The 14,835-nt window shown below is 41.7% G+C and overlaps 1 protein-coding gene and 1 long non-coding RNA gene across 2 annotated transcripts in view; one reads left to right on the top strand and one right to left on the bottom strand.

Annotated features, from left to right (window-relative positions):
* Nucleotides 1-2,858, top strand: part of FLT4 (fms related receptor tyrosine kinase 4) — a 102,374-nt gene extending 99,516 nt beyond the window's left edge. Inside the window, exon 30 of the mRNA XM_020998599.2 lies at nt 1,065-2,858. Coding sequence (XP_020854258.1) covers nt 1,065-1,284 — 220 coding nt within the window. The 3' untranslated portion in view covers nt 1,285-2,858. The remainder of the gene's footprint in view (nt 1-1,064) is intronic.
* LOC144455936 (uncharacterized) overlaps nt 1-14,835 on the bottom strand; it is a 36,515-nt gene that overhangs the window by 12,867 nt on the left and 8,813 nt on the right. The gene's annotated exons all lie outside the window — the stretch shown is intronic.

Raw genomic sequence — 14,835 nt, 5'->3', positions numbered from 1 at the left:
CAACTCAGCAATTTTTTTAAATTAAGTTTTATTCATGCTTTTTGTCTTTTCATCATGATCACTCCCCACTGGGCAGATCAAATCCTTCCTCCTGTGATAAAGAAAAACAGGTAAACAAAAACATCTGCAGATATCCAATACTTTATCCTAGTAGCCCCTACCTCCCTGGTATATGGGGGAAGGTATGTTTCATTGTTTCCAGAGTCTTCATTATTTTTTTCCTGTAACTTAGGTCAACACAATAGATTTGTTTATCTGTTGTGTATGTGATACTGTTTTAAAAAAATGAAAACACAGCACAACAGACACTAGCTGTGTGATGCTGAGCATGTCACTTAACCTCTCTGGGCCTGTTTCCTCATTGATAAAATGAAAGGTTTGGACTCACTGGCCTTTAATATCCCGTCTAGTTCCAAATCTAAGATCCTATGAAATTCAATGATAGCAACTATGCAAATAGAGAAAGGAAAAAAGGGGGGAAATGACACTTTGTACTTATAATGACCAAGCTTGGCAGCAGAGGAAAGATGAGAAAATGCAATCCTCTCCCTTCTTTGCAGAGGTGGGGAACACTGGGTACGGAACACTGTGTGTACCATATGAACAGTTGATGTATTGTGAACTTTTTCCTCCCTTTCTCTTTTATTCTTTATTACAAGGAATGACTCTGGGTAGGAGATCAGGGAAGGTAATAGTGAGAAAATTAAAGTAATGTAAACATAAGATAGTAGTACCTTCTAAAAAGTTTCTATTAAAAAAAAAAGACACACTGAGATAAGAAGGCAAAGGAGCTAGGACATTTTCCTGTATGCGGTAGAGAGCCACTGAAGACGCTGAGGGTTCTTCTGAGCAGATTTTTAAGGAATGTGATCGAACTAAGCTGGCAGCCATGCTGAATGGTTTGGAGAAACCAGACAGGCTCATTTCCTGCTGAATGGCATGTGCCACCATTCTCTTCAAGGGCACAGCCTTCACTTTAGTGTCCTACCCTTTGAGTTCAAAAAGCTTAGATGAATCTGAACCAATCAGGAAAGTCCTAAGCTCCTCTTCTCTTTCTTTTGCAGCTGTAAAGGCTCTGGCAGAAACATGGATCAGACAGGGGAGCGATTAGCCCTGAGAGGCAGATGCCGGCCGTCCTACCAGATTCCAACTGCCGGTCAGACATTTTATAACAGTGAATATGGGGACCTGTCAGAACCCTCTGAGGATGGCGGCTCGACCCCTCCAGGAGAGGCAGCTAGTCCCCCAGTCCTCCAAGCCTCCTTCTTCTCAGATCAGTATTAAAGAAGTGATCAGACCACAGAGACACCTGGGAGTGTATGGGGGGGGGAGGGTGCGATATCAGGAAGGCATTGGCAGTGGAGGGAGGGGAAATACTTAAGATCGAACTGTTTGCCTGCCTAACAGATGAAACAAGAGCGAGGAGTCTTTGGAGGCAATTTGAGGAAAGACCTGTTAGTTGCCAAGCTTCTCTGTCTTGGAGTTCTTCCTGATTTACTGTTTCCTTGGATTTTTCAATTACTCCCCTCTGGGAGTAATTTTTGCTCAGCAAAATAGAAAACAAATACCAGAAACTCTCGACAACTGTAGCACTAACACAGCATGTCCACAGCCTGAACAGACACCACAGTGTTCAGGCAGACGAAGAAGACCAGGGACCTTCCTAGACTCCAGCAAAACAAGCCCACCCTTCAGAAATTCCCCAGCCTCTTCTCCATCATAATATCCTTTTGTATATGAACCAGGATGCTTCTCATGAGGAGATACTGCCTATATCTTCGTTGCTATCTTAAAATGGCAAATTAGGAATTTCTGTGACTTGGGAAAGAAAAAGACCTTTGTTTTCTGTTCTCCCTGCTAATTCATATCACAACTGGCCATCCCATACCACATGGACAGTCATCTTGGCAGTGACAAATCTGTTATTAAAGATAGCTAAATCCAGACTGCGTTAACTTGTCATGAATGTTTGCTGGAAAGAGGACAGATCCCATCCAAAGAGATGGAATTTTGCATGTGCAAATTTAGGAACAGTTTTCACCACAACCAAGAGCTTCCTTTCAACAAATTTCAGAGCAGAAACAGAGCCTGGAAAAGTATATCTGAATCCAAACAGCTATTGTAACTCAGAAACAAAACATCGAATACCATTACAACATGAAAGTTTCTAACAAAAAGATTTCTAATGTAAAAAAAATTTTTTTAGTAATCCTGGGTGTAACAAAATTTCGGCACAATAAAAGACTCCAAACAGAGTCTGTTGTAACAAAATCTGTCCCAGCAGTCAGGATGCCAATAAGAACTTCCCAAAGTTGTCCCTCATTCACAGAGGCCCCAGTCAAGCTTCTAGCCTCATTTCCTATGGATGATGTCTTGAGCTCCATCCATTATGGTGTTCAGAAAGGTGATGCTCTAACAAGGAAATACTGTCATCTGAAACCAATGAAGTTTGAGAGGCATCGGAAAGCCATCCTGAGAACCAAGACTCCTCTCCTCTTTCTCTCCCACCTCCTTCTTATCTCCTCTCCCCTCCATCTTCTTATGGACCGAGGAGATCATTACAAAATGTCTTTACAGAAGCACAGCAGGAACACTGACAGAGAGACCTTGAGAACAAACATTCTGCGGGTTTTCTTTCATCTCCTCCAATGTCACGTGGTCTTTTCCCACCTGGAATTCCAGAACATTCCTTATCAGAAGATATTCCCTTTACCTTCCCATACTCTCCATGCCATAACGAGTGCTTGCAGGACAGGCTTCTGTGTATAGAACTAAGGGTTTTGTTATATCTGATATCCTTCCTCCAGATTATATTTTTACTTTATAATGCATCGAATACATTTATTCTGAGTCTATAACCTTCATTGTCCGTATGTTTTCTACACTGATTGGCGACTGGTGGATTGGCTAAGAGATCCCATTTTTTAATCACTGTCAGGGGTTGCTGGAATGGAAGCATAACTCTTCTCTGCTTAGTGACAGGGATGATTTGTGTGGAAAGTGATACGATGACATTCTTCTCCAAAATACATATTAAAGGCATAATCACTGCCTTTGATGTTAGCTCCTCATCTACTTGCATACACAAGAATGTACTGAGTGGGGCAGGGAGAACCACCTTTTAAAAATATGGTTTTTTGAAAGTACTAAGCATATTTAACTAACAATAATCAATCATCATGATCAACAGAAAGTATTTACAGAGTACGTACTGTGTGCTAGGCACTGGACACGTAAAGACAAAGAGCAGTCCCTGCCCTTAAGGAGCTTACTTTCTGTTGGGTGATGTGCCAAATACTTGGGATCAGGAAGGTCAGAAAACCTGTGGTTTCATTGGTGTAGAGAACTCATGGTGAAGAAACTCCCTCTACCAATACAGGCATATACCTGCTCTATAATTTATAGTTGTTGCAAGATAACTTGGAAGTTAAGTCACTTGCCCAGGGTCACACAATAGGTATCAGAGACAGGTCTTCCTAACCCTGAGGCCAATTCTCTGTCCATTACACCAACAAATATAATTTCCAAGATATGTACAAAGTAAATAGGAAATGATTTTGAGTAGCAGAGTGGTTGGGAGAGGGAGGAAGCACTAGCAGCTGGGAAAGGGGGAGGGGGAGGGGGAACAGAGATCAAGCCCTTACGATTTGAAACCAGCCTTACTCATTGTAAAGGGTCAAGGTCTGGAGTAAAATAGGAATGTCAGTCATTTGCTCAATACAATCACCCCTGACACGCATGTGATACTTACTCAAATAAAAGTGTTAAACATACATTGCATTACAAAAGGAACACTGTCTCCATCCATTTCCCCAACTCTGCAGCCTGGGCCATGTAGTCCTGCCTTGGATGCAAAATGGTTCAGCAGAAGCACAGGAGTGGGAGCTTTGAAGCCCTGGATCTAGATGCGCTGGCTAATGAGCAGCCCATTACAACTGAAACTTATTCATTAGGCATTAAAAGGCACCTAATGGGGGCATAGAGCACAAAACAAACCCTATCCCTGCCCCTGGGAGAACTTACAGGTTTAAAATCTTCTGGGTTTTTAGGATTCAACTCCCTGCCTCCAACTGATAGAAATGTCAGATCACCAGACTCTTATACTCAAAGGGAATCCCATCTTGGCTTCATCCCATCCCATACATCTCTGTTGTTTGTCCTTCATTCTCAAAGAGGACCGTGACATCTCCCATGACATGCAAGTGAATTGGATTTAAGTGAGGGAGGGTTGTGCAGAGTCAGCAACCTCACTTTCACCTCCAGGGCCATCTGGGCCCGGTGGCAAGATACAGGTCAGGACGACTGGAGATGGCCCTGCCCATACATCTCTACATCCTGAGTGTACCCATCAGTATCCTGAAACTCCCAGGAGCTGTGCCAGGAAGGTGGCAGAGGCCTGCCGCACCCAACTGCTGGAGATGAATTGGCCTGACAGAGAAGACAACTAAGTGGATGTCATAGGGGAAGGGGATATCACAGGATGAATTTCAAATACTTAAAATTGTGTCATGTGGGATAGGGATTAGACTAATTCTGCTTGTCCCCAGAGAATAGAACTAGAAATAAGCAAGCAAGCTTTTCTTCAGCAAAATGCTAAGTGCTATGGATACGAATATAAAAGTGACAATCCCATCCTTTAAGGTTCTTACTTTCTATGTTTCTCTCCACATGTTACTTTTCTAATATCTGTATTGGGGGATATAGCATGCTCACAGATTATCTGCTTAGGATGGGGGGAAGGATACACACAATGGAAGAAGTTAAGAAAGGCGTCTTGAGCTGAGTCTAGACGGGAGCTAAGGATTCCAAGAAATGAGAATTAAAAGGGAGAGAGGAGGCAAAGTGTTGAGGGCCGATCTTAAGAGTCTGATAAGGGTTTAAGATCCAAGGCAGAGTTTGACCTCTGCCCAGGCTTTTACCCGAAAGGGCTCAATGATTAAGTGGTACGGCTCTCCAATTCCTTCCTGATTAGGAGGTTCCTGAGACATTCCTTCTCACTCTTTGAACCTTAGATTTACACATTCACTCCTCTGTGCAGGTGGCACCAAGGCACCTGGGAAAACCTTGGAATTTACAACCCAATCTAGGAACCCTGATATCGAGGAAATTTATGTTGTCACGTCCTCAGCAGATGTTCTGGGGAGTATCTCATGGGGAGGACTCTTTGAAGTTAGGCTAGATTTTCTCTATATATCCTGTACCCTCAGATGAATAAACTGAGTCAGTAATGCTGCTCTGCCTGGCCCATGTCTCAAGTTTATTTCACACCTCTCTGTTTGGTGTACAGTCTGGTTGCGAGCAACATTTTGGTGCCCGAACAGGGACATTGAGTCAGAGAAAGGACGGTTCCTTTGAAAAGCTCCAGAGGAAAAGAAACCCTTGCTGGTCACTATGCCAGGAAACAAGGTCCTTAAGTGTCTGGACGCCGCGGTTCTAAGGTAAAAGGAACGAGAGTCATTACAGCAAAGGTGAAAAGGAAAGAAAGCAATGGTGGGAGTAGGTGGGGAATTACAAAGAAGCAAATTTAGGAGTCATATAACAACTTACACTATCCCAAAGTACAGCAGCTGTCTAAGGAGATAGTAGGCTCCCTATCACTGAAGTTCCTCAAGCAAAGGCTGGATGACCCCTTAATACGTATACCTGGGAGGCATTTTTGTTCACATAACGGTTTGAATAGATGCTTCTGAGGACCCTTCCAACTCTGAAATTCTCTGACTCTGCAGCAAAGAAATTAAGGCATTCAAACTTAACGTTTAAATTAGAGTTCCAAGGTTTTACAATGGCTGTGAGGCCAACTTGGGTACCATTTTTTTTTCAGGTTGGTTTACCAGGTAAAGTAAATTTTGCAACAGATCTAGTAGAAGAAAAGTGACGTCAAGTTTGCAAAGAAGAGGTTGCCCGTCCAGAGCACCTTTCCTGGTGCCCATTAGGGCCAGGGTACAGGATACCCAAGGTATGGATGGGCTGGCCAAGATGACTAGGTCTGACTGGGTATCATACCTGTGATGTATCAGTCTAAGCCTGGATCAGGAAGCTGAGGTCAGAGGCTGGAAGGAAAAGCTTCCTGGAGAACAATAAATGGGTCCACAAGGCCCATTAGAGATCCAAAAAAATTCTAGCCCAAGGCTTTTTATTCTATGGCTATGATTTCCCAGAGAGAAAAGAGTTTGCTGCAACCCCACCCTCCCAGAAGAGCCTTCAGGTCCATCTCTGAGAGGAAAGCAGGCCAGATTGGGGAGGAAGGTAGGAGGCTGAGTGCTAGGTCTAGACAGGCAGAGGGGCTCCTGAGGCAGAGGGCCCAGGTTTGTTGGAGACCCTGATTTCCTTGGTTTCTGAGTATTCATCTAACCTAGGCCCAAGGCAATGGAAAGTCATGAAAGTGACCATAGGCTTCAAGACTTCAAGACCAGATTCTATCAGTACAGGTTGGTCCTCACTGTCCTGACACAAACCTCAGATGTCTTTGTGAACTTCTGTGGTTAAGAAACAAACAAACAAAAAAAGTCTAGTTATCACTTTTTGTTGATGAACCTCTCCAAACTTAGCTAGATTCTGTGGTTTCACACAGAATCTTCTTTTTATGTATGCTCTTCTGTGTGTATGGAAATGTTCTCTTTATGTTTAAGTTCAGAATTTTTAATAATTAAATTAAAATTTTAAAATACAAACTTAAGCTAGGCAGGTCCTCAGAGAACAGCCACAGTAAGCCACTGACCCATACTTAAAACCTTTCTATCTTGGTAGGCCCCCTACAGAGTGTGCTGGCCTATGTTACCACTGCCTCAGAGAACTTGGGGTCACCTCCATGACAAGAGCAGAAGGACCTCAGTGATGGGGGGACCTCTGTATTGCCTATTAGTGTCACCATGGACACCAACTGCAGCAGAAACAAGCGAGCATCACTGAGCCTCTGCGAGGTGCCAGAAACAATAGTTCTATAGATAGGCAATAATATTGCTACACTTAAGAGTACCAGTGAAACCTGCCCTTTTTGTCTCAGCTGCCTTCTGGAGTTGGTGAATTTTCTGTGAAGGGCTCATACAAGCCAGTTACAGTTTAAAAGACAGCAGGTTCCAAACACAGTGTGACCTGTATGGAGAGGCATCTGTTGCCTGAAGTTCCAGTGGTGGCAAGGTGGGGTCTGCAACTTTGTAGGTAGGGCTGTGCATTTGCAACCCTGCAAAAACAAAAAAAAAAATGTGTTCCTCCTTAGAAAAACTCTCTGTCCTTTGGTCATAGGTACAATTGGAAGAAGCCACAGGAGCTAGCGGGGACCTCTAAGACCATCGAAGTCAACACCCTCATTAGAGACGAGGAAATGGAGGCTCAGAAATGTTCATGGCAGCAGAGACCCAGAGTTAGAAAGGATCTCAGAGGCCGTTAAATCTAGTCCCTTCATTTTCCAAATGGTTAAACTGAGGCCAAGAAATGTTGTGTTTAAGTTTCATAGGTAACAAGTAGCAAAGTCTAGGATTCAAATAAAAATAATATTGACTTAGTTCTTTGAAGTCTGAAAAGTACTTTATGTATGGTATCTTTTTTTATCCTGACAACAATTCTGTGAAGTATGTGCCATTTTCCCCATTTTACAGAAGAGAAAACAGCCTGAAAGAGGTAAAATGATGTCCTAGGGTCACAGCTAGTAAGTGTCTGAGGGAGGATTTGAAGCCGTCTTTCTTACTCTAAGTCAAATCTCTAGCCACCATTCACTTTGCTGCCTCCAGTCCAGTGCCTTCAAATTTAACTCCCTCCACTGTACCAGACTGTTCTGGAGCCAGGTTCTAATTTGAAGTACAATTACATTGCCAGGATACAGTAAACAAATTCCCCTTCTAGGAATCAGGGGGCCCAGGCGGGGGGATTGGCCTGCCTAGGAATGGCTAATTGAGAAGATGCTGGTCACCTAGAGACAACCTTGTTTAAGTTCCACAGGAGTCTCAAGCACTTTGCTTTGCATGTAGTTGACTCATAATAACTTATTGGTTGAGAAATTTTTACAAACCCTAAGGTGAGTGGAAGTAAAGCATCCCCTGGGCAAGAATGATCAGATGAAGCATAGAACTGAAGAGCCGGGAAGGACCTGAAAACTCATCTACCTCTACCATTAAATTGAACTAGGGCATTGGTTCCCAAAATTTTTTGGTTCCTCTAACTCTTCTCACCAACAACAATCAAAAAGATGTGTTGTGAACCCCACGGTAATTTAATATGCTACTCATAATATTCCTTTCATTTGTTAAGTGCTTATGATAATGACAATGATAACTTTTGCCTCCCCCAAAAGCTCCAGAAAAAAATTTGTCATATAATTATTAGATTTGCATTTTATATCATAATATATTTATTATATAATCATAGAATATTAATTTAATTCTACCTATAATTGTGAAAACTCAACATAAAAATTATAAAACTAATTATAATTATGAATATTTTATATGACATCCTACAAGAACTAAAAGAAGTAATCTAAGAAGACCTCATATGCTTACTATTATATGCTTATAGTAACATAATTGGGCAATTATTTACTGCTTACAATGCTATTTAAGAATTTTTAGCTTGAACGCCCATGAGAATCTCAGATTATTAACCAGGAACCATGGAACTAGATGAATTCGTTTAATTTGGGTCTTCCTACTGCCAAGTCACACATTCCCCCATCTTCTCTGTAAAGCCTCCTTTGGGACTTTTGCATCAGGGTAAAAATACCTTGGGAAAAAAAACATAACCCTGACTAGAGGCCAAGATGGAAAAATATCCACACAATTGACAAAATTCAAGAAAGCTTAATGGAAAAGAAATATTAGTGTCATTCTTTAAGAACCTGTGACTTCATTGGGTGGAGTGTTCCCTCCACTAATATCTATGGCAACTCCTCTGTGACTTAGTGGGGGTCTTTGAGAATTGCTGTGGCTGAAAAAATCATTCCCCCTGGAGCCAATCTGGGGGTGAGTTTCTAGGCCAGCCTGTCCACCACCAGGCCTGTCCTCAAAGCCTATCCAGGTTGGTTGGACCTTCCAGAGCTTGAGTTCCACTGGCAGAACCTTCTAGAATCCAGGATCACTCTCACACACTGTTAGCATGAAAGCAAGGTATTAAGGGAGGTTTTTCTTATGATGAACATATTATACTTAAACTGTATCATGGAATTTTGAGGTTGAAAGGCCCTCCTTAGAAACCATATAGAAGGGGCAGCTAGGTGGCACAGTGGATCAAGCACGGGCCTTGGAGACAGGAGGACCTGAGTTCAAATACAGCCTCAAATACAGCCTCAAACACTTGATATTTACTAGCTGTGTGAACCCTAGGCAAGTCACTTAACTCTGATTGCCTCACCAAAAAAAAGCAAAAAACAAACACACACACACACACACACACACACACACACACACACACACACAAATCACGTGGGAAAATGTGGAAAGAGTTGAAGTTAGGAAGACCTAGGTTCAAATCTCACCCAGACACCAGTTATATGAGTCTGGGTAAGTCATTTACCATCTCTGAGATTCCGTTTCCTCATCTCTAAAATGGAAATAATAATAGCACCTGTTTCACAGCATTGTTGTGAGAATCAAATGAGACAAGCACTTTGCAAAACCTTAAAGCACTCTGGGTCTCAGTTTCCTCATCTGTAAAATACAAGAGTAGAACTCAGCAACCTCTATAGTCCTTTCCAGTGCTAACCTATGATTTTATCATCATTTAATCCAAACTACTTATTTTATAGGCAGCTAGGTGGCACAGTGGATAGAACACTAGGCTGGGAACCAGGAAGACTCATCTTCCTGAGTTCAGATCCAGCCTCAGACACTTACTAGTTGTGCGACTCTGAGCAAGTCACTTAACCCTATTTGCCTCAGTTTCCTCATCTGTAAAATAAGCTGGAGAAGGGAAAGGCAAGCCACTCTAGTATCTTTTGCCAAGAAAACTTCAAACGGGGACCCAGAGAATCAGATACAACCGAACAACAACTTATTTTATAGTCGAGGAAACTGAAGCCCAGAATGGGGAGAAGTGCCCCAGGTCACCCAGGCAGTGAGTGGCCAGCCGACCAGGGCTTTCACACATAGCCTGTCTGACTCCAAATCTAGGGCTCTGACTGCCCCAATCTGACCTACAGTGCACTCTCGAGCCTGTCTGAGGGGAGAGGTCTGCTGAGCTGCGGCTGACATTCTCTCTCAGTGTGCACTTTCAGGTCTTATTTCTATCTGTAAAGCTAGACTGCCACTTCACAGCCTCTCAAATTATTAAGGAATTTGTCCCAGGAGCTCTCTGTTCTTGACTCTCTAAGGAAGCTAGGTGAAGAGTTGGATAGAACATTTTGCCTGGAGTCAGGAACCCGAGTTCAAATCTGTCCTTTGGTTACTTACTAGTGACCACTAATCAACCACTCCAGTATCTTTGCCAAGAAAACTCCAAATGAGATAACAAAGAGTCTAAAATGACTGAACAACATGGACTCCAGGGGTAGGAAACCTGTAGCCTTGAGGCTATATGTGGCCCTCTAGGTCCTCAAGTGTGGCTCCATATGGCCTGGAGGCCTCAGGTTCCCCACCACTGGACTAGACACTATGCTAGGTTCTGAGGGTACACAGTCCTTACCCTTAAAGACCTTCAGTTTTATCTGGGGAGACAAGATGTAACCTATGCAAGCATACATAAAATAAATACAAGGGTATTTGGAGGAGATGGGAGGAGAGGAGGTCCTGGCACCTGGGAGAATCTGGAAGTCTTAATGTCAAAGGAGGATTGCTGGCTGCAGTTATACAGCTCTGAAGGAAAGAGACTAGGGATTCCAAGAGACAGAGATGAGGAGGAAGGGCATTCCATCAAATGAATCAAAGGCCTTCAATCCCTGTTTGATGATGATGAAACCCATCCAAGGCTGGGCCCGGTATAGGCTCAATAAGAGAAGAGGCTGTTTGATGTTTGTTTAAAGTTCAGATCTTTCAGCAAGTTCAAAACAGTTCAACCAACTTCCCTTGCTTTGGGTTTTGGTTTTGTACGACTTAATAAAGTGAGGAGGTTCCCACTGTGTTTCCAATCTAATTGAAACTAAAACTTTGCAACAGCTTAGTCAAATTCAGCTGCCAGATTCAACCACCTCAAAAACAACAATAATAGGAACAAGGCACCATTGCTATACTTTTTAAAATGTCGGCTATTTCTTTTCCCTTATTCAGGGTATCCTTGGGAATGCCTCCCTTGTCCCCTCAGCCTAACTAAAGCCTAGCTCTTCGTTCCTCAAAGCACAGTTTGGGTGGCACTTCTTTCATGAAGCCTTCCCAGATTATCCTAACTACTACTGAGCTCCCCTTCTCTGAACTCAAGCAATGAGTCTATCAGAGGTTCTCAAAGGGAGCGATACCCCTGGAATGATCCGGGAGGATGCCTGCTCTCCATGCCCTACTGAATCACAGAGTCACAATCCATATATTTGTTATTAAAAATTAAAGTGATCTAAAGTTGATTGTGTTTCCGAAATCTTTCCGGAAGTTCTCAGCAACCTTGAGAAAATTGTAAAGACAATTAAAAAAAAAAACACAGGGATTTATCAGGGATAAATCTCAGAAGGCACTAGAGGGCACTCTGACATCAGTGGTCATCCATTGCCGGGAAGGAAGGTAGAGAAGACAAGAGGCCAAAGTAACCTGGAGCTTTTGGGAAGGATAATTAAAACGAGAGCTGACATTTATAGAACACTTTACAATTTATGAGTTACTTTCTACATATCTCATTTGAACGGCACAGTAACGCTGGAAGGTATCATCATTTTACAGAGGAGTAAACTGAGGCTCAGAAAGACTTGTGACTTGCCCAGGGTCACCCAGTTAATCAGTAGCAGAGATGGGATTTGAATGTAGGTGTTCCTGACAGGGTCCCAGCTTGTTAAGCACTAGCTGTGCTGCTTCTCTAAATGGAGATGGTTCAATTTATCCACTTACAGAATCACACATCAATCTATTTTGGATATCAGTCAGTCCTAGGGCAGGTAGGTGGCCCCAGTGGATAGAGCACTGGGCTTGGAATCAGGAAGACTCCTCTCCATGAGTTCAAATCTGGCCTCAGACACTTACTAGCTGTGTGACCCTGGGCAAGTCACTTCACCCTGTGTCTCATTTCCTCATCTGTAAAATGAGCTGGAGAAGGAAATGGCAAACCACTCCAGGATTTTTGCCAACAAAACCCCAAAGGGGGTCACAAAGAGTTGGACACAACTGAAACGACTAAACGACAAAAGAGTATGGGGTGGGCTTTACACACAATTGTGAAACTGTGGCTGGGAATGATAATACCCTGCCCCATGTGCACAGGATTTAGAGCTGTAGGAACCCTTGAAGATCATCTACTCCACCTCCTTCATTCTACGAAGAAGCCCAGAGACATCACATGAGTTATCCAATGTTCCCCCACCCCCATTTAGGGCACATTCAGGGCTAGATGTGGTCAGAGAGCCTAGGAGCTATTTCTTTTCTTTACCCCCTACTACTTTATTGAACAAACATTCAAGTGCCTCTTATGTGCAAATACTGTGTATGTTTGGGGGAAACAGAAAGACAAAAAATGAAATGGTCTGTGCCTTTAAGAAACTTGCATTCTTCTAGGACAACACAACACATACAGAGATAAGTAAATATGAGATAATTTGGGGAAAGAACACCAACAACTGGGGTGATCTGGCAAGGCTTTGAATATGAAGTGGTCTCTGAGCTGGACACTAGAGCAGCTAAGAGGGAAAGATGAGGAGAGGGTACACTTCAGACATGGAGGACAAACAACCTCGGCAAAGGCACAGAGGTGGGAAGAGGTGTCAAGTTTGGGGAATAGCTGATGGGCCAGTTTGGCTGCAATGGTGAGTGAAGAGGAATAATACAAAAGAAATTTGAAAAGTTATCATAGAATCAGACTTAAAGAAGGAATGTGCTAGTAGATGTTTAATAACCAGCTCTCTGAGATTAAAAAAAAAGTATACCCGACAAACTTGAAAATTTAATATTCATTTAAATTAACATTTTCTAACATCATTTTCTTTTTTTATAGTGAATATCAGTGCAAAAATGTTAGCCAAAAGACCACAGTAACATATTTTAAAAGATTATATACTATGTGTTGCTGTCCTTTGTTCTTAAAGAGAACCAAAATGACATCACTATGCTAGAGTCAAGTTTTAGTGTGTCTGACTATGGCTGATCAGACCAATATGAGCTTGAAATGCTCTACCACAGGTCGGGCACAAATAGTCCGTGCGAACCTTTGGGGTAGATTCTCCAAGTTTGTGTATCTTGAGTTTCTCTTGAGCTGTTTCAATTCTGCTTTGCTCATAGAGCACAGCACCTTCTCTGATAAGGGCATGCCATGCTAAGTGGTCCTGTACCAGTGTCTCCCATGTCACACAATCAATTCCAAAGTTCTTAAGAGAGACCTTGAAAGTGTCCTTGTATGGCTTCTTCCGACCACCATGTGAACACTTGCCCTTGTGTGAGTTCTCCGTAAAATAGTCTTTTTGGCAAGCTTACATTTTGCATTCAAATAACGTGGTCAGCCCATCAGAGTTGGGCTCTCTGAAGCCGAGTTTGAATGCTTGGCAGTTTAGCTCAAGAAAGGACCGCTTAGAGCTTGGTTATATACTATGATTTGTTCAATTAACACTAGGAATATAGGTTTAGTTCAGAATTAGAAAAACTATAAACATGATCATTTTAATGATAAAAACAATAAAAATCATAACTACATAAATAGGTACAGAAAAATATTTTGACAAACTATAAAACCCTTTCGTATTAAAAATATTAGAAATCATATTAATAAATGAATCTTTAGCTAGCATCATCTATTATAAAAAACACTAAAATTCTTTCTGATAACATATTTACTCTAATATTTGCTTTATTCCAGTAAATGAACAATATGAATTGTTATTACTATTATTTGATTTAGTTCTACAAATTCTAAATATAGCAATTAGAGGAAACAAAGATATCGAAGGAATGAACAAAGGCAATAAAGAACTGTACTACAAAAAAACTATTTGTGAAAACATTTTGAAAAATTGACCAGTGGAACAGAGTAGGTAATAAGATCCAAAAACAAGCATATAATAACATCCATTATACTCATAAAGTATTAGAAACATCATATTACTAAATGAACATATGTTTGATAAATCTGAAAATTTAAGCTTTTGAGAAGAGTCACTATTTGAAAAAAAAAAAGCCTGCTATAAAACCTGGAAAGAAGTCTGATAGAAATCAGGTTTAGAGTAATATCAGATTCCATATACACCCCCCCCAAAAAAAGCTCAAAATGGATATATGCTCCCAATATAAAAAGTCAAATCTTTTCCTTAACTTTTGTCTTGCATAAAGAATTTATCCTTCTCTTCTACATGAACCCTTGACTCTATTCTTGCTCCCATACTCTCCAACAGATTGCCTCCACTATTATCTCTCCATCACTTTCTTAAGTCTACACAATCAACAAAACAATAAATCCACACCTGATTTGTAGCCTTTGCCAATTTAGAAAATTTAACATTTTCGGAAGCCATCTAGTCCAACATATTCTTGAACAATAATTCCTTCTACAGCTGAGCTGGTAAACAGTCATTAAGTCTTTGCTTGAGGGTTAAATAAAGGTGAACTCTCTACCCTCCAGAGGCAGCCCATCCTACTTCTGAATAGCTCTTTTTGTTAAGGAAGTTTTTGCTTTCATCGCATCTAAATCTGCCTTTACACAATCATTGTTCCTAATTCAAGTCCCTGAGGTCAAGTGGAACAGGTCTAAAAATCCCTTTGCACATGACACACCTTCAGACACTTCAAGACA

This window comes from Phascolarctos cinereus, unplaced genomic scaffold, assembly GCF_003287225.1.
Source record: "Phascolarctos cinereus isolate Bilbo 61053 unplaced genomic scaffold, phaCin_HiC Scaffold_2;HRSCAF=192, whole genome shotgun sequence".
Classification (NCBI taxonomy): Eukaryota; Metazoa; Chordata; class Mammalia; order Diprotodontia; family Phascolarctidae; genus Phascolarctos; species Phascolarctos cinereus.
Note: the sequence above shows the minus strand (reverse complement) of the source record. Positions and strands in the feature narration are given on the sequence as shown.